The sequence below is a fragment of the Ciona robusta genome, chromosome 3 (assembly GCF_009617815.1).
Source record: "Ciona robusta chromosome 3, ASM961781v2".
NCBI classification, from domain to species: Eukaryota; Metazoa; Chordata; class Ascidiacea; order Phlebobranchia; family Cionidae; genus Ciona; species Ciona robusta.
Window position 1 is genome coordinate 4,319,422 of NC_143237.1, and position 20,518 is coordinate 4,339,939.

General features: G+C 36.1%; 1 protein-coding gene and 1 long non-coding RNA gene across 5 annotated transcripts in view; one reads left to right on the forward strand and one right to left on the reverse strand.

Annotated features, from left to right (window-relative positions):
- LOC149738323 (STAGA complex 65 subunit gamma-like) overlaps positions 1-14,154 on the reverse strand; it is a 31,623-nt gene extending 17,469 nt beyond the window's left edge. For all 4 annotated transcript variants that reach the window (XM_089873610.1, XM_089873609.1, XM_089873608.1 and 1 more), the window contains exons 1-2: positions 14,014-14,154; positions 8,373-8,486 (exon numbers count right to left, since the gene is read on the reverse strand). In XM_089873610.1, coding sequence (XP_089729736.1) covers positions 8,373-8,486; positions 14,014-14,118 — 219 coding nt within the window. In that variant the 5' untranslated portion in view covers positions 14,119-14,154. The remainder of the gene's footprint in view (positions 1-8,372; positions 8,487-14,013) is intronic.
- LOC149738324 (uncharacterized) lies at positions 574-19,669 on the forward strand. The gene is made up of 3 exons (XR_016384599.1): positions 574-7,411; positions 9,246-14,687; positions 19,346-19,669. It is a non-coding gene; the product is annotated as an uncharacterized LOC149738324 (long non-coding RNA).
- The last annotated feature ends 849 nt before the right edge of the window (positions 19,670-20,518 follow it).

Sequence of the window (20,518 nt, forward strand, 5' to 3'; positions counted from 1 at the left end):
TAAACGCATTTCAAGTACCCCACCGGATTTTCAATAGAATTACCCCGACGTCCAAAATTGCCGTCACAATAAAACATCATATACTTATATTGCAGTTTAATCTAGTTTCCACGTCATGTATAAGAGGTTGTCATGTAGCCAGAACCCAAAAAGGGGGTCGGTTTAAAACCTGTCGTCATATTTAAATACTGCATTATCAGGGTCGTTTATCAGTATCTGCGTATCATTAATGGGGCATACCAACGAAAAATGAAAATTTGTATATGGGTAGATATGCTCAAATGTAACCTAAACGTACCATCAAAGTTTGCCAAAACGATTTGGCTTCTAAAAAAATTGAGTGAAAAAAACCGCTGGAGTAAAAAAAATCGGCTGTTTCGACAATGCATGGGATTTCCCATAAGAAAAAAATTCACTCAACTTTGATCGTTTTTAGTTTCTAAAATACTAAAGAAAATTCAAATTTTATTTCTGGCTTGGTATAATGAATGCTTCTTCTTCAAGAATATATAAAAAAATTGTAAAACATAGACTTTATTATGTTTTTTTTTATTTTCAAAAAGTAGAAACGATCAAAGTTGAGTGAAATTTTTCTTATGGGAAATCCCATGCATTGCGCAACGGCCAATTTTTTTTTACTCCAGCAGTCGAATTTGCGGTTTTCAAACTCATATTTTTCAAAAGCTGTTTTGTATTTTAAAACTTTGATGGTAGATTTAGATCACATTTGAGCATATCTATCAATACACAAATTTTGATTTTTCGTTGGTATGCCCCTTTAAGCCTACAGTTGTTAATACATTCTTGAAGTAATAAAGTCGATCTTTACCAAAGTTTTCTTCAACCACGCATAATCCTTTGTTACGATATAGTGGCGATTCACACTTTGATTATTTGCGTCATAATAGCATTTGATGCGTCGATTATTGACGTCACAATGCCAATTGACGCGTTCATTATCAGCATTCCAGGAGATAACGAACTGAATGTTCTACGAATCTACGTTCACGGTGGAGAACCCAAATTCACTTGAAAACATGCGTTAGTTTTCTACTTAAAACAGATTGCAACGAAATACATAGCTAGCGCCATTATATACAATTTCCCTCTGTTGTACCCCGACTGTATCAGAACTAAATAACATATATAATACATTAATACTATAGTGACAAAAGGTCTGTATTAAACACAATTTAAAATTAACTGTCTTATCATTTAAATCTTTTTTGCATGGCGGATGTCGTTGGATTTAATTTTTTACTTACAGTTATCTGCCAACGTAATAAAATCGAAGAAAGGTCCTTGCGCATATTACATAACTCACGCCTCCGTGAAAGTTAAATCAAACGTAATGGCTAACCCACGAAACAGGCAAAACCTATATTGGCAAACACATAAAAACGTTTTACAAACGTTTTTAATAATATGATATACAAACGTTTTAATAAAAACGATTTACAAGCGTTTTAATAAAAACGATTTACAAACGTTTTTAATAAAGCGATTTACAAACGTTTTATACAAAGACCCCACAAACACAAGATTTATAAAAAAATGACATCTAATGTTCAACAGCAGCACAAAACTTTCGTGATGTTATATTTATATTGAATGGCGTCTCAGTATTTTAGGCTCGTTGTCTAATAGCGATCGGCGGGAATTACTTTATTTCTTTTGTTTTAAAATTGCACGGACGATTCTATAGCTTGAAATATAGCTTAAAAGACACAAACAGTTTGCCAACAGTGCATTTTGTTGTTGTTGTTGTTGGTGGCTAAAATATTATTGGTACTATGACGCAAATATTTGGCATACCCTGGCATTTTAAAAGTTCTCCGCCTATGCCGACGATGTAGAAAAAAACTCAAAAAAAAATTAGGCGCCTAAGTTTTGATTGTCTAGGTTAGGCAAACTCATAGTTACAAATGTCAACTACTTATTACATCATACGTAAGCTAATAAGGTAATTAGCACACTCGCACATTACGCACTGGTTAGGGTTTAACTTTCGTATTACTCGTTACGCAGCACGTTGAACGTATACAAACAGTAGTAGCGGTTGTAAAGTATTGAAAGATCGCAAACTTGCAGGTGCAGGCACACGCAATATCCTACGATTTTTGTTTCTATCACAATGGCGATTGTGAGGTAATGTAACATCCTGGGTTGGGATTAGGCAATACGTAGGTTACGATAATAGATTGCATCACAATGCCGTTTGTGACATAGTGTATCGCCGCAAGTTGGTATTTCTTACCTTGCGATAATGGATGACATCACAATACAGCTTGTGATGTAACAGTTACGTTGGTGAGTGTATGTTTAACTGGCATTAAAAGTTACGTAAATTTGGCCAGAAGCTAATCTGTAAACACTAGAGCTTCAATCGTGGACGCATAATGGTTTAACTTTATGAAATACGTAAATCGTTTGCGTTTGAATATCTTATTATGAAGCAATTAATAGGCAATGTGCCAAAATCCAAAGTTAGGCATTTGCCTAACCTGTCTGACCGCGTTAGGCGCCTATGTGTAAAATAAATGTAATTTGCGGTAATAAATAGCCTAGATATGTTCCAGAAGTAGCACTGCTGTATATTTAGGATGTTTTCCTCAGCCAAGCGGCATGTTTATTCTGAAATAGTAAGGATTCACACATGGATTCATTGCACCCATAGGCGCCCACTTGATTATATTTACGTTGACGCAATAATAATTAAAAAGGTCAATATAAGGCCAGAAGGGTTACGTGAACGATTTGCGTGAGAACGTAATATATTTTACACACGTCTGTTACCTAAGCTAGCAAATCCTGTTATAAAGCGTATAGACTAAAGCTAGGCACAGTCTAGTGTGGGCGCTTGTGCGATAGAAACGGTTGTTCAAGCTGCGATATAATGTTTTATGTTCATCGGGTGTTCGTAATTATCAGGTAACGAAATCGATCGAACAACAAACATTGCCGTGTTGCACTTTGAACATTTTTTCGTTCAATTGTTACATCACATGTTTTATTGCAAAATAACTATTAATTATGAAGTTTCATAACATAACAATCGAAAATATTGTGCCCTTTGCCCAACCAACCACGCTCGCGTACCATTTTTTGGTTCATGCACCGCCTTTCCCACAGTTGCGTGTAAAGTAAATGTAATTTGCCAATCAAACAGGGTAATAAATAACCTAAATATGTTCCAGCAGTAGCACTGCTGTATATTTTTGATGTTTTCCTCATCGTAGCAGCCTATTTATTACGAAATAGTAGGGATTCACACGTGGATTCATTGCATCATAATAGCGATTGTTTGACCTGGAAATTGATTACGACATAATAGCAATTCACACGTTGATTATTTGCGTCATATTAGCCATTGTGTGAATATAGCATGAAATGTCACGCTCTACGTAATTTATGTGAATTAAAATAATGCTTATGACAATCACTAAAAGATCATTTGCGATCCTTTGGTTTTGAACCTAATAATGTGCTCGTGTACCACCTGGGAAACCTTCGCGTACCATAGTTTGGGAACTACTGAACCACGAGGTCAAAACATCGTGTATGGGCGTGACATTTTTACACTCTGCGCCGGCGTGGGAAATAAAGCAAGACGCATGCGGTAGCATACATTCTACACCTAACAAGCGAAGCAATCGTTGTGAATTTATTCTCGTGGAAACTGACTAGATGCAACGTCAGCGGAATAGGCCAGTGGTATATAAATACGATTTATATAAAATGTTTTAACTAGTGTTGTACCGAATCGTTAAAAAAACGATTCGGCCGAAACCGAATATTCGGCCATTTGTGCCGAATCAATTCGGCCGAATCAACCGAATCGTTTATGACGTCATCCGAACCTACGGCGACGGGCGGTCGGTAAAAACGACATACAGGAAAATACTTTATCATGGCACCGTGTCACACACAAGTATCAACAATTTTAATATAAGTCTTTAATGTGGCAATAAAGCGTTGTGGGAAACATTAGTCTCCCAATAACGCGCGTATTTACGAACCAAAACTACAGGGAAAGTAAATCGTTGGGAGAAAAGCACAACGGTGACGGACGAGCGTGGATTAGATAAATTTAATTTTATTGCAACACGGACGAGCAGTTAATTCGAGAACTTAAAAATTCTTTACTGTAACGGCGTAACCATTGACAAAACCTGTGTTACGCAAACAAAAAAAATTATTTACTTTTGTGACGAAAAAAAACATTGTGTATGAGCGTCCCATGTTACGCTCTGCGTCGGCTTGGGAAATAAAGGAAGACGCATGCGATAGCATACTTTCAACACTTACTAAGCGAAGCAATCGTTGTGAATTTGTTCTTGTAGAAACCGACGAAATGCTAATCTCAGTCTAATTTGCGAGCAGCCTGTGCCCTGTGGTATATAAATTGTCGGATTTATATGAAATGTTTTTTGGATTTTGAATGTTACATAACGTAACATGTGTATATAAATTTTAAATTTAATATTTTAGGTGTAAAATTAATATCTTGCAACTGGGACACGAAACTCTGATTTTCGCGCGGTGCCCAAGAACGACGTTTTTGGCTTCTGTCCAAGCTCGGCCGGGACCATACTTAGCAATATTACATTACAATTTGTGTTGGTTCTAATTTCCTGATAGCTTCGCTCCTCGCACTTATATTTGCATTAATTAAAATTCACATAATCGCGATTTACCTGCATTTATACTACTCACGGTTACTGGCTTAAAACTATACCGAGAGTAAAAAAATTATTCGAAAACTTTACTTTTACATTTTGTATTCTGCTTTGTGCTAAAAATGTGCAGGGGATCGTGCCCAGACGCGTGCCCTATTTAGAGAGAAAAAAGCGAGTGTTTCTTTATCGACGACCGGAAGCAGACGCGTGCACTATTAAGAGAGAAAAAGCGAGTGTTTCTTTATCGACGATCGGGAGCAGACGCGTGCACTATTAAGAGAGAAAAAGCGAGTGTTTCTTTATCGACGATCGGGAGCAGACGCGTGCACTATTAAGAGAGAAAAAGCGAGTGTTTCTTTATCGACGATCGGGAGCAGATTCAGTCGCGAATGTGACGAAGTTTATCAAAGTGCGCGTGTGCCATAGCCCATAGAACCGTATCCGAAATGATTACCATTGCTATAAAGCATGACGATTAATTGAATTAAACTTATTGGTTGCAAATAGTCCTTAATTCTTATCTCACAAATAGCGCAAGTTCTTGCTAATCGTATCTATATTGTTTGTGAAAAAGTTCAGTTTTTGCCGAATCTTTACGCACGATTCGGCCAAAACCGAATCTTTGTCAAAATCGCTGATTCGGCCGAATAAATTCGGCAAACCGAAACTTCGGTACATCACTAGTTTTAACATTTTTATATTAAAAAAGTGTAAAATAACATAACAAATATACATAAAATTTAAAAATAACAAAATTAAATGGAGGAAATAACTAAAATTAATATCTTGCAACTGGGATTCACGAAACTATGATTTTCGCGCGGTGCCTTCAAAGGACGTTTTTTGGCCTCTGTCCAAGTTCGGCCGGAAGGTTACTTTGTAATATCATATTACTAAGTCTATGTGTTAGTTCCAATTTACATTAGCGTCGCTCGCTGCTATATTTGAACAAATTAAAATTAGCATAATTTACCTGCTTTTAAAATATTCACGATTGTTCGCTTAAAATTATATTGGGAGTAAAAGAAATAAGCAAACTTTACATGTCGTATGGAAGTGCATGAAACATAAATGTTTTCTAACAATCGTACTAATTCATCAAAGTTATTATGGCGTAAACCATCGTTACATTATGCACGGTGAACATGTGTAAAACTTGCACCAATGTTTTTTTATGTATTTAATGTATTTTTTTATAACGTAATATTAGCTTTAATTCACCACATAAAGGTTCCATGTGACATAATTTGTGTTTAAATTAATACGGCGGGTATTTGGAAAATGCATTTTTCTTCAAATTAAAAAAGTTTGCACACCTGTTTCGTCTTTTTTCTATCCGCAGTGTTCTCGCAAGGTAAACGATGTGGTTAAAATAAAGCGCACGTTTATGTCGTCAATTGATTCGGAACTAGGAATCCGAAGAATGTATTGTCGGCCGGACGTAAGAAAGTTAATTTTCTAAAGGTTAATTAAATTTTATTACATAAAAATAACTCGCCGATAAGCGTCAACGTGTAGAATGACATGTGTCTGGAGAATGTTGCATTGAATAGAGGAAAACTTGGCTTAATGTTCGTTCGGTTCAAACAATGAGTAAAAAAAACTAATTCCTTTGGTTCAAATTACCCAGTGCGCATTGTAGGGTTTAACGCATTGCATTTCAGTGTTGTTTACGAAACAATGCCCTTTGACGCGTTGATTGAAACTCGCATAATACGCATTGTGCGTTATTGGGTAAAAATGGGTTAAACGAGCATAGCTAAATAAAGCATAGCTAAATAAAAAAAGTTAAACGAGCATAGCTAAATAAAGCATAGCTAAATAAAAACAAACGAATATTGCAAAATAAATACGGTGCATCACGTATAAGCTATTTCTTCGTAATTTTTATATGAAAACGGTAAATAAACCGGGAGGCGGCGCCTCCCCGCCTCTCCGTAAGTGGGCGCCAGTGATTGCACCATAATAGCGATTGTTTGACCTGGCAATTGATTACGACATAATAGCAATTCACACGCTGATTATTTGTGTCATAATAACGATTGTCCCCTTGATTATTTAGCCAGCAGAAGCTTGAAAACACGTTGGATATTTGCTGTTTCACGTATGCGATCAGGTAAAGGATTGATACGTTTGCAATAAATACTTCGACCTGGGCTATGAAGCAGACGATGTTGGTAAATTAACGAAACATTACCAATGGTTTACCAATGGTTTACCAATGGTAATGTTTCCTGTTTCGTAAATTTGGTGGTAACAATACTCTCACACGTGGATTCATTGCATCATAATAGCGATTGTTTGACCTGGCAATTATTTACAACATAATAGCAATTTAGACGCTGACTATTTGCGTCATAATAACGATTGTCCCCTTGATTATTTAGCCAGCAGAAGCTTGAAAACACGTTGGATATTTGCCTTTTTACGTATGCGATCAGGTAAAGGATTGATACGTTTGCAATAAATACTTCGACCTGGGCTATGAAGCAGACGATGTTGGTAGTGTTTCGTGAATTTGGTGTTAACAATAGGAAAGTGTTGTAAAAGCTCAGGTTCACCGAGCGCCGAGATTCAACCAAAAGCTCGGCACGAGCTTATGATGTCATTAAGGAGAAAGGCGTACGAGAATACGTTCCATTTTGGACGAAAAGCGTCGCTAATTAAAATCATTTAGAACACGTGGGTTGCGGTGAAAGAGAAGACATAATGCAGCAGAAGACGTAATTCAGGTAAAAAAGTTAAGGAATTTATGTTTTTTTAATAAAAATCAATTTGTATGGGTTAACTAACCTGCCCAATCTCCAAAAAATCATTATAGATGTATATGTTTTTTATGTTCGGTTTATTATCGTTTATGAGATTCAGGCATGTAGCCTACAGACAATTTGTCTGTTCGACATGGGGCTATCATGGACGACGTGTTCTTGTGCCTTTCCCATCATGTGTTGTTAACATGATTAGATCTACATTTCTTTATATGAATTTTACAATTTGCATAACTGGAAATTACGAAACGAGACGCCTTTTTAATCGCAAACCACGTGCTTTGAATTATTTTGATTTGCGACATTTTTCGGCTGAATAGGAACGCATTCTCGTACGCCTTTCTCCTTATTGATGTCATAGGTGCTTGGGCTCGGCCTCATGCTGAGCTGAGAAGCTCGGCGAACCCAAGCTTTTACAACTTTTACAACCCTAGTATTTTTAACATGATTTTAGCAATTTGTAAAACAAAAATTGGCATAAGTAGAACGCATGCGTCTACGATTTACCAAACTGCCAGATAAATTTAAATACGAATCAGTATCGGCCGTATTTTTTGTTTTTTTTACATGCCTGACGCGCATTCGCAACTAGTAATCAAGTAAATTAAACATTGCTATTCTAAATACTTCCATATCATATTGCATATTATATGATTGTCTGGTCTTGCATACGTAATAATGCGAGTTGATCCACGATTCATTTGTTTCTGATTGGTCAATCAGAGAGGTGTAAAATGGGAGTGATTTTTACAAATTAATCTGTCGTGATCGCGACATTATACGCGTGTGCGGTAGTTGTGCATTAAACAGGAGTAGCGAATTCCTGAATTGGCAGGAGTGTGTCGCAACCCCGCACACCCGTACCCGAAGCCAGTGGTTATAGTTACACCCCAAAATTGATACTATCAAAAACCGAAATACTTACTGCTTTTATGTATTCTAATATTTTAACAGTGTCCATCATATAAGAACATGTTGGACCTAAATAAACCTTTTTATCGATTTCATCGCACAACACTTCTTCTCTTTCCTTTTCAATCTGTGATGGAATAAAAACAATGGTTTAAATACTACAGTTCGTCAGTTACATAAAATTAATAATAGAGGCGGGACATTTCTAATAATTTAAGCACAGCATATTTAAAGCAGAGGATGGTCGCTAAAAATAAAAATAAGAAGAAAATGGCACTTACTTTTGCAAGAGATTAATAATATGATTTAATAAATATAATTAGCAAAAAAAACATTGAACAAGAAGCGTAAAGAGTATGAAGATAGTATAGAAAACTGTTGCAACAACTTGCGCATTCAGTTATATATATTAAAAGCAGTCTTATTGCCGTTGATTTTAAGTCACAGAAGTTTGATTTAAATCAACTACAAACGATCATTACTTTGACACGGGCGATTATTCACTTAGCGCTTTGTAAATGAAAATATGATGTCAGAATCCAGGATTGTAAAAGTTGTAAATCCGGACGGTGATCGTTTAATTTTATTGAAAATCCGGACGTAATATGTTTTACGTGCGTCTGTCACTCAAGCTACCAAATCTTGTTATAAAGCATATTACTGACTATCACCACGACACCACAGTCTAGTGCGGGCGACTGTGCGATAGAAACCGTTGTTAAAGCTGCGATCTAATGTTTTATTTTCGTCGCGTGTTCGTAATAATCAGCTAACGAAGTCGCTCGAGTAACAAACATTGCCGTGCTGCAATTTGACATTTTGCGCTTAATTGTTACGTGACATGTCTTATTGCAACATAACTATGAACTATGACGTTTCATTACAGAACAATCGGGAGGAATGCCCACTGCCCAACGAACCACGAGATCGAAACATCGTGTATGAGCGTCACATTTTTACGCTCTGCGCGGGTGTAGGAAATAAAGGAAGACGCATGCGGTAGCATACATTCTACACCTAACAAACGAAGCAATCGTTGTGAATTTATTCTCGTGAAAAGTGCCGTAATGAAACTCTGGTTCTCGTGCGGTGCCAACGACGATGTTTTTTGGCTTCTGTCCAAGCTCGGCCGGGAAGATACTTTACTTTGTAATATCATATTACAATTTGCGTCGGCTCCAATTTACTGATAGCGTCGCTCCTCGCTCTTATATTTGCATCAATTAAAATTCACATAAACCCAATTCACCTGCATTTGTTAAAGTTTAAACTATTCTTGGTTGCTTGCTTAAAATTATATCGGGAATAAAACAATTATATGAAATATAGAAGCACATAAACCACAATTGTTTTCTAAAATTTTAATAGTTTATCAAAGGTATTATGACGTAATCATCGTTACATTTTTAATCCACGATTAACGTGCGTAAAACTTTTCATTTGTTTCTACCGATTTAGATACGTCGTTTTAATAAATGTAATATCATTTTAAATTCACCACATAAAGGTTCCATGTGACATGATTTGTGACAAAATTAGTATAGTAGGTGTTAGGAAAATGCATTTTTTTTAATGTTTGCACAAACCGTTTCGTCATTTTAGCTATTCGCCGTGTTCTCGCAATGTAACCGATGCGGTTAAAATAGAGCGAACATTTATGTCGTCAATAATTACGGAACAAAGAAACCAAAGAGTATATTGTTGGCCGAACGTAAGAAAGTTGATTTTAATATAAATAGGATTTATTTCTACTAAAAAAATCCGGACGTTTTTCGACGATCCGGACGGTGACATTATCACTGAAAAAGGGGTATTTTTACAATCCTGTCAGAATCATAGGTGCCTAGATTTCAAAATCAGCGGGGAGCCGATACTATTTTATAACAAAAAGTAAAAACGAGAAACATCAAATACGCTGTCTCTTTGCAATTAGCTTTGATTGCGCAACAAGTTTACCGGTTGCATCATAACTACGAGTCTTACGTAAAGTTAGATAAACACGTATTTCTGTTCTGACACAGTACCAATCCACACGTGGATTATTCGGGATTGAGTAACAATTAGATTGTTGCAACACAGCAGCAATTGTTGCGTCGATTATTATTACAATAGTGGTTTATTGCCTTTAGGGGGTTGGAATTAAAAGTGTTTGCTTCATAGAACAATTGCGCTTTTATGCTGAGAAATGTTTTGAGTATCTAATCGTTGGTAGCGTATAGAAGTTGCTATTCGGTACAATGCGACGCACACTGAACGAAGGTAAATTGTTAACTTGTGTCGCTTAGCAAGATTAACGAACGCCTTCGCGTAAGGTATTTTCCAGCCTGATGTTAGGTTTCTAACACTTACGTCAGAATTAATGCAGAGCACTAACTTGTTCATAAACGTAAACTCGTTCGTATACCTAATTCAACTCATTCGTAACAATCTAACGCAGCGGTTTCCAAACTGGGGTCCGTACAGCAGTTTCAGAGGGTCCGCAATGAAGCAATGATTGTGATTCAAAACCAAACCATACATTGATTTAATTGCAGCAAAACAAGTGCACCCATCCCATCAAACAGCTTACCGTATTGATAGTTTTTGCCTTTTCTTTCATTGGTGTGGTTTTCGCATTTTTCTATAGCATTTTTTGATTTTTATAGGACCGCGAAATATCAAAATAATTGCAAAGGGTCCACCAGGCAAAATTTTTAGAAAAGATTGGGAACCGCTGATCTTGCGTATAAGTCGAAGCGTCTGAACAGGCGTCCACCGCATGTCATGTTTATCGGGCACGTGTAACGTCGAGGTTACAATAGGTCACTTACGCATCTTTTTGAGCCTCAACTTGATACACAAATAAACTGCATTAGCTGATAAATATAATGTTTGTTTAATGGAAGGGAGGTAAAATTTATTTGAAAACAATTACAAATTAACCAATTAAGTAATTACAAGTTCACTAATAACTAATTATAATAATTAAGCCTGTAGTTTGTTTTTTATCGGCCCTATCAGATTTTTCGGTTTTAATCAGTCTAGTTTTCTAGGTGCATTAAAGTATCGGATATCGGCAACTGAAATTAACAAAATATCGGTATCGGTTTGAAAAAAGCAATATCGGTCGGGCTTTATATACGAGACCCGCATTTGCGGTAAAATCTAAACAAGACTTAACAAAAGCAACTGCTGTGTCATCATCATAACTATTACTGGAAATGACACACGTAATATCACTAAGTAAACTTCGGAATGTTTCAACTGTTAAAGAACAACTTTGGATTGCAACGTAGACGGGATTTACTATTACAAACATTCGATTTATCACTTGTATATAATAGTATGTTTAACACTTTTTCATGCGCAAATGAATAGATACAAGACTTGTAGATGAGATTGTCCATTTCTGAATTTTAAGAAGTTTGTTCCAGCCAATCTAATACGTTTTCGTATTCTTGCAAGAATGCGTCTATCGCTGCATAACGAGGCACCCATCTCGTCGGCCATAAAAGCCTAAGTGAATGTTCATATCTATCTTTACCGAGTTTAAATGCAGTAAAGCTTGCGTTTTGGAAAAGAAAGAAAAAAAGTTACAACGAAAGCCAATTGCAGAGTTTCTCGTTAGCCATTATACCGAATAAATGGTGAACTGTTTGCTTCTCTGAATACGGAGCACAAGAGGTTTACAGATTCCAGCATAAAATGTTGCTGTTTTAGACACAACTTGACGTCAAATACAACGTTTGAAATAAGTTTGAATCCTGGTCCTCGTGACCGTGGAAAGAACAGCCTTGGCGTGACCGGTCCGTTTTTGTTGCAGTATTTTGAAGGTTTTATTTCCATTGTTTAAATTGTTCTAACCTTATATTCAAACTATTTGTTGATCTTGGGCAAGAATCTGTTGTTCGAGAATGCAATAACAACGCGTCTATTACGAATTACTATCCGCGAATTCAATACTGTTACGTTATACCGTTTGCGTAAACTATGTGTAAATTGTTTAGACAGCCTAATAATTAGCACTTTTACCTATTCAGCACATGAAAGAAGTTATTCCTTTTTTCGTAGATACGTTGCTTACGCGAGTCTTAGTTTTTGGCGGAAAGTGACGGCCGTCGACGCGTGTTATAGTGAAAACATATAATCGCGCTTGGTCCAACAATGTAGATGGACTATACGTTTTCGTAGCAAGTAACATTTAACATTGTGCAAGGAAAATAAAAGTTATAAAACGGTCAAAGCATTTTTTTTCGGTTGGAGAAATACGCAACGTTTAGACTTACGCGACCTGTTTTTCTGACGTCATAACGGTAAATGGCGGGGAAGCGTCTCCTCCCCGCCTCCCCATACTAGGCGCCTATGGTCAGAATAATTAGGTTTTCTCGCAAAAATTTGGATGTCAAAAATTGCGCTTAACGATACCTGGCAACAAATCGCAGCATTGAGAAAGCTGCGCTGAATAGACTCTTTATCTTTTAGTAGCTCCACTTTTTCATTTTTAATAATTTTCGCTCTCGCGTGCAACATTATAGCAATAGTATAAGGCTTGGCGATTTAATTTTCAAATGGTTTGGGCGAACAAATTATGGCATAGCTTCACATAACATTATGTAAGTACATAGGCGCCTAAGTTTTGATTGTCTAGGTTAGGCAAACTCATAGTTACAAATGTCAACTACTTATTACATCATACGTAAGCTAATAAGGTAATTAGCACACTCGCACATTACGCACTGGTTAGGGTTTAACTTTCGTATTACTCGTTACGCAGCACGTTGAACGTATACAAACAGTAGTAGCGGTTGTAAAGTATTGAAAGATCGCAAACTTGCAGGTGCAGGCACACGCAATATCCTACGATCTTTGTTTCTATCACAATGGCGTTTGTGAGGTAATGTAGCATCCTGGGTTGGGATTAGGCAATACGTAGGTTACGATAATAGATTGCATCACAATGCCGTTTGTGACATAGTGTATCGCCGCAAGTTGGTATTTCTTACCTTGCGATAATGGATGACATCACAATACAGCTTGTGATGTAACAGTTACGTTGGTGAGTGTATGTTTAACTGGCATTAAAAGTTACGTAAATTTGGCCAGAAGCTAATCTGTAAACACTAGAGCTTCAATCGTGGACGCATAATGGTTTAACTTTATGAAATACGTAAATCGTTTGCGTTTGAATATCTTATTATGAAGCAATTAATAGGCAAAGTGCCAAATGCAAATGCCTAACCTGTCTGACCGCGTTAGGCGCCTTCGCGCCTATGTGTAAGTACATTAATAATGTTTGTTCCATTGGTGAACCAAATATTTAAATATTTTTCATATATTTTCGCGTTTTATTACTCTTCCAAGGTAATCGAAATCTGCTTAACTTCGAACAGACTGATCCCTTGAGTTTTGCATTAAAAATTTGCCTTTTTCTAAATAACAAAATAATTTTATTGCATTAATTATATAATATATAAAATTATATAGATATGTAGCACTGCGCAGCCTGATTTCGCGCATTTTTAAAGTTAATTTTCAACACGAATGCAAGAGTTGTTTCGAAAGTTGAGACCTCACGAACATTTCGAAACCAAAATTTTAGGACGCCACCAGCTAAAGGATTACCCCTGGGATATCCTAGAATACCTAATTGTTCTGTAATGTGCATCTTTACTTACAATATATGGACGAGGAAATTTCATATCTGACATTGATCTTGTCAGTTGTGTTGTTCCTTCTACAGGTGGAAGCTCACCCCAATACTCAACATTAACACTGCTCATGTTTTATTGATTACAGCAACGTAAACTACACTAGTGTGCTGGTAATCAATCTTTATTCCACCCTACGAAAAAAGGCATTATGCGGACGGAATTTAACTTTTTAGCGACCAACAGGGAACGTGACTTTTTTATGTGCAGCAAAATTTGCACTGTGAAATGTGCAGCCATAGATATCTAATGTGCAGCCATAGAAATCTAATGTGCAGCTCCAAAATGTGCACCTTGAAATGTGCAGCTCGTTGTGTATGCACCAATGTTTCTTGGTGGTGCGCACTGATTTTTTTTTTGTTTCAATAGTGTAAAATCCTTCTCTTGGTTACAGATTAAGTTGGTACATGGCGCCCTCTATAGCAGGCCTGGACGGGACCAGAGTCGTAAAAACACCGAGTAGTCCAACCGCCGTCTTTGTGTGTTCAAAATAGAGCAAAAGCGGTGACTTTCGCAATGAATTTAAACGAACTTGTTGAGTTTTATTTGCGATTTCCTTTTGTGGAAAGGCGTAAAACAGCTTCGGTGCTAGCAGAGATACATAAACAAGCTGCACATTAGATTTCTATGTGTTTGTTTATGTATCTCTGGTGCTAGCATAGATACCTTACATGGATAGTCAACTTGCCGCATACCATTGTTTCCGTTACGCTTCAGTGAATCTGTTTGTTTTGTTTAGTCAGTTAGCTTTCAGAATCAACAAAAACGCAATGGAACAACCAGAGGATTGGCAAAATATCGCCCGGAATATGATGGAAGGAATAATTTTAAATGATTTAAACGAATACGAATATTCAATGGAAGAGCAACCCTATAGTGACAACATGCAACCGGATAAAATGCTGAACGATATTTCCAAAGAGCATTCCTTTACAGAAAAGGGACTTAAGGCAGTGACAGAACTAATGCAGCACTATGGAAAACATAGGAAAGCCGACTATATAGTGAGCCAGTATCCTCATTTGTGTCTGAAGGCAGATTCTCTTTTTTTGCCTGCTGTTAATAACGCAGCAGCAGCGACAATTTTATTGCAGTTAGTGAAAAAAATAGTTACACCTGTTGTTAATAAAACAATGGTTTCAGAAAGCAGTCCAATAACCTCATTTGAGTTAGACATTGTGGAGTACATAGCTGGCTTCACTATCAGAAAAGTGCGTATAAAATTTCCCTCCCATTTATCTGTTGTTAATTTAATATGTTCGAACAAACCTTCTGGTTGCCTAATTAAATTATTGGAAAAAGATTTTAAATTGGAGTATCCATCTGAAAATTACATGTTTTTACTACAGCATATTTACACTAAAATGACGATTGAGTGTAATAAGAGTCCTGCCAGCATTGATTTCACAGCCTTTCGGCATCAGGTGTTGAATGATTCCTCATTTTTACACTTAGTAGACCATGTGAGTAATGAGGCAGACAATAGTGATGCTGTTGAGAATATTCTTACACATGCTGTAACAGTTTTTGTCAAAGCTCTGAGTTATGCTTTTGCAAAAAAGTTATTTTTGAAGTTATCTATCCAATTGAAAACATCACGTTATAGTTTAAGAAAAAATCTTAAAACCCTTTAATATGTTTTTGCTAAGTTTACGCTATTGCAAAATAAAAAATAACATTTTGAGCAAAGTTTATTTTCTTTTTCGTTTTGGCATTGGCACATCACAGACATTGGTCCAAGCATTATTTTTCCCATAAGTTGTGCTTGCATTTGAGCCTTTAATCTTTTTGATGACTTTGCGTACAGTAAGGTGTTGTATACCATACGCAGCTTGAGATGCATCAGGGTTCTCGGACCGTCTTCCAAGCTGACGCTATAAAAATATTTGTTACATAGCACTTATTCATGAATGATATTTATTCCACTTTTGCCAAGTTTTTCAACTTACCAGATTTCCAAAAAAGGCTTCTAAAATGTCTTGATTAAAGGAATGAAGACAAACATAATCAAGGTGCTGTAACAATCTCTTAGATAAACCAATGAAATTGCATGTAGTAAACAATAATCCTTCTAGTGTTGGTCTAGCCAATAATCTTTTATGTTCTCCCGGGTGATTTAATTCAACATAACTCTGAAAGTGAAGTTTTTAAATAGAGGAAAAAATACATATTTTATACAAAAAATAAACCTTCCACTCAAGCAACTTGTTGATAAACATCTCCTCCAACCATTTCAATCTGGTGTCTGAGCAGTCGCGTATGGGAGAGCTTGTGCTGCAGTTAATAATTTCAAACCATCTGCACGCCAAAATAAATTAAAGCGCATCTATGCTAAAACAAAAATCTAAGTGTAATCACTTACTTTGAAAACATTAAAACAAAGTCAGATGTTCCGTTTGCTTCAGGTATACGGCTCAAACATTGTCCAACACGCCAACTTAAAACATCTTTCGCTAAATTAACTTTCATCTGTATAAATTTTGATTACATGAAATATAAGGTTGAAGTTATTTTTGTTAGTCAGTAGTTACTTTGCTATATGGTGTAAGATTTATATGATCCACAGTGAGTCCTGAAGAATTAAGAATGGGTGATTTTGCATCCATTTCGTATAATTTAATAATGTCCGTCCACAGTATATCCTTGCTATTCATATTCATGTATCTTGTGCCACCAGGCTTCGATGACAACAGCGAGTTGCGCACAGTCTGTAATTTTGTCATATTAGTTGCCATAGTTTCTTGTCTATATGATAATAGTATAGTTTACCTTTAACAAATGACATGGGTCTGAACATAAATAGATTGGTCGATGCGGTGCATTTGGATTTGGAGCAGTAAATGTTCCATCCAACGGAACCTGATTACGGCCACTTATCAATTTAAAAAATCTTCGATTAAGTGACAGCCCATCAGCAATCACAGCATGAATTTGCAATCCCCTGCTTTCACACTCGCAGAGCAGTTCCCAAAAAACTAATGCCATTTGGAACGGTGCGGCACATTTCGTCGGATACCAAGCAAGGGGTAGAGAAATTTCTCGCTTTACCGTCCTGATGTAAAAGACTGAACATAACAAATTTAATGTTACTTCAAAGTAAAAGGCCCTTTTTCAACATAAAAAAGTGTTAACAAAACTAACCTAAAATGTGTGTTGCAAGGTTAGAATTCGTAGAGTTGTCAATATTTTGAAGCTCAGCGAACCCAAACAATCTCCCATCTCGTATGACCACATTCTCACGAACTGTATACAATATAATATAACGTTATTTTAAATTTAAAATCACCATAATTTAGTTACGAACTTACTTTTCATTTCATCCAATGTCATGAATCCAATTAATTGATCGGATTCTTTTGCTACACGCTCTATTTCGGTGATAGCCATTTGGTTTAAACCTGTCTTAGCAGGAATACAATTTCTGCAATATTTTGAAAATATCTTGTGAACAACAAAATACATATACAAACAAATTACATATGTTCATACGATACAGCCATTCATACCTGTAACTTTTAATAGTTGACACTGAAGGAAGAGTTAAAACATTGCTTTGTCTGATGTGTTCATAAGCAACTGGTGAACGACAAAACAGTTCAATTGCCCACCTAATCACATCAGGATGATATCTCCTTGCATAGACTGAAGCTGAGGCATTTTGAATTTGGTTTTGGTAAAACATTTTTTGCCATTCACCGAGATTGTGTAATTCTTTATCAAAAACAACCTGCAAAAAAAAATGAAGGGGATATTGTAAATTATGGAGATTGTCTAGAAACAAACAAATATGAAACCCACTTTAATGGTGTCATGCACTTCCTTGTTTACTTCCACAGCATCGTTTCTGCTGAAGCCACTGTAATTTAAACACCCCTGACAGACAGGAACTTCATTACAGTGTTGGTCAACTGTGATATGTAAAAAGGAGTTTGATATTAATATAACAAAATGTAAAAGCAGTTTAGTATTAATAAAATAGCACAGAGTAGCCTACCAATAATATTGCAGTTAGGTGATCGTATAATATTGGTGGTAACAATCTTTTTTCCATTCCATTTTAAGTAAGGATGAATTTTGGATTTTTCATCGGCTTCTTTTATTCCACAACATAGAATAAGTTTTTCTGCTTCACCTAATTAGGTTAAATGTATTAAATTGTGTCTTTAGCAGCATGTTTAAGGAATACAAGAACTACTAACGGAGTAAGCTGCACAGTGTGTCATATTGTCCATTTCCAATACTAAACTTAGTTGTAGGGACAGTCCATCCACAGAGGGCTAGCGAGGATACTGCAGCATTAAATTCAATTCTGAAAGTACATTATATAGAAATATTCTTTCAAAAATGTTTTAAGCATCTTCTTTATTCAGACCATATGGAACATATAAATCATCGGTAACAGACTAACCTGATACGGGGCAACAAAAAATCTGGTTCTTTGAATTCGGCTATAAACTTGGACCGCCAGGTATAAAATATCCATGAATCTAAAATGCAATAATAGTATGCTCATTGGAGTAAATTTGTGAAACTTTACGTAACTAGCAAACACAAATAAGCATAAAGCAACAAATCTAAAAATAATAATAACACACTGAGTGAGTGGCCAAGACAATTTAAAATTAATTACAATTGAAAAACTACCTTTAATGTTCTCTGACAATTTCATTTGTGACTTCTGCAAATCCTGTATGCACTGATGCCTGATTTTTAAAACTGCTTGTCTAATGGCTGGTTCTTTCCTGGGTGAGTGACTGCGAACTGTGGACTTTGGCAAATTTTTGTATGGTTTAGCACCAAGCTTCAGCTGTTTTCTAGAACCTTTCATTACTACATCCTTGGTCGAAAAGTGCCTCTCACATATAGCTGCGCTAAAATTCAACTTTTTAATAGATACAGTTAAATAAAAAGTAAACGAAAAAAGCAAACTTACGTCTCTTTCAATAACATTTGTTTTATAACATCTCCTTTTTTCACATCTCGAACTGACAACAAAAAATTCGTCAGCGACTCTCGATGTGAACGTTCATCTGCAGTTTTTGCCAGATCCGGACGTCGAACCGTAAATAAGGAGACACTATCATTTCCACTACTTTTAGATTTTAAGTAACTATTGAGGCAGCCAGGAACGGAGCAATTTGACGGAGCCATTCTAGATTTTAACAAAAAATATAACAATACAGATACAGATACGGCGCGTATAACTCAAATTTGTGTTTACAAACAAACAGAGTCACTGAACCGAAACAAAAATATGACGTCATATTAAAACAATTAAAGAGTTGACTATCCATGTAAGGTATCTATGGTGCTAGTGAGGAATCCTACCCCCCTTGGCTATAGAAAAAACGAGAGACTAAAAAGGAAAAAAGAAAATCATTAGACCGTAACGGTATTTCCCAATAAAAATCATATATTAGTAAATATATCATATATTATTAAATATCCCGGGTTATGGTACACCTGGAGCAGCAATCTTGGTGTCGTTGGAAAGAAGAAGCGACACTTCAATTACGTATCAAAAAATATATTAAATAATCAAAGTACTTTTGGTTGGGTGGGCCGTCAAAGTTGACCCGCGATAAAATACAAAATTCGTTAATAAAAATTAACAAAATTTTGACACACGTTGATGTATAGCAACATGCAGAACATATTAAAAAATTGGGGTAATACCGCCACTAGTTTTCACTTTATTAATATTTTCGCAACCCCCACTTTTAGCGTATTATTCATAGACCGATTCCATCGTCGCTGCACCTAGTGAAGTCGACTCCCCCCCGCCGAATAAAAGAAACTACTTCTCTTTGAAATTTAATATCTCGAGTTATAGTAAGGCTAAAATAGCAATCTTGGTGTCGTTGGAAAGACGAAGCGACACTCCAATTACGTATTAAAAAATAAATTAAATAATTAAAGTACTTTTGGTTGGGTGGGCCGTCAAAGTTGACACGCGATAAAATAAAAAAATCGCTAATAAAAATTAACAAAATTTTGACACACGTTGATGTATAGCAACATGCAGAACATATTAAAAAATTGGGGTAATACCGCCACTAGTTTTTACTTTATTAATACTTTCGCCACCCCCACTTTTAGCGTATTATTCATAGACCGATTCCATCGTCGCTGCACCTAGTGAAGTCTACTCCCCCCCGCCGAATGAAAAAAACTACTTCTCTTTGAAATTTAATATCTCGAGTTATAGTAAGGCTAAAATAGCAATCTTGGTGTCGTTGGAAAGACGAAGGGACACTTGTTTGTATTCTGAACCCAAGCCCGCATTTTTTTGAAGAAATAAAAGTTTCATTTTGTAGCTAATACGTAGCGCTAAAACATATTCGAAGCTGGTTCGTGCGAAAATTCTATAAATATGTTTTTATGACGAATATTAATATTCATAATTTTAAAAAAATTAAAATTAATTATTTTTTTAATGGGAATAATTTGATAGTGACCAACATAGATGTAT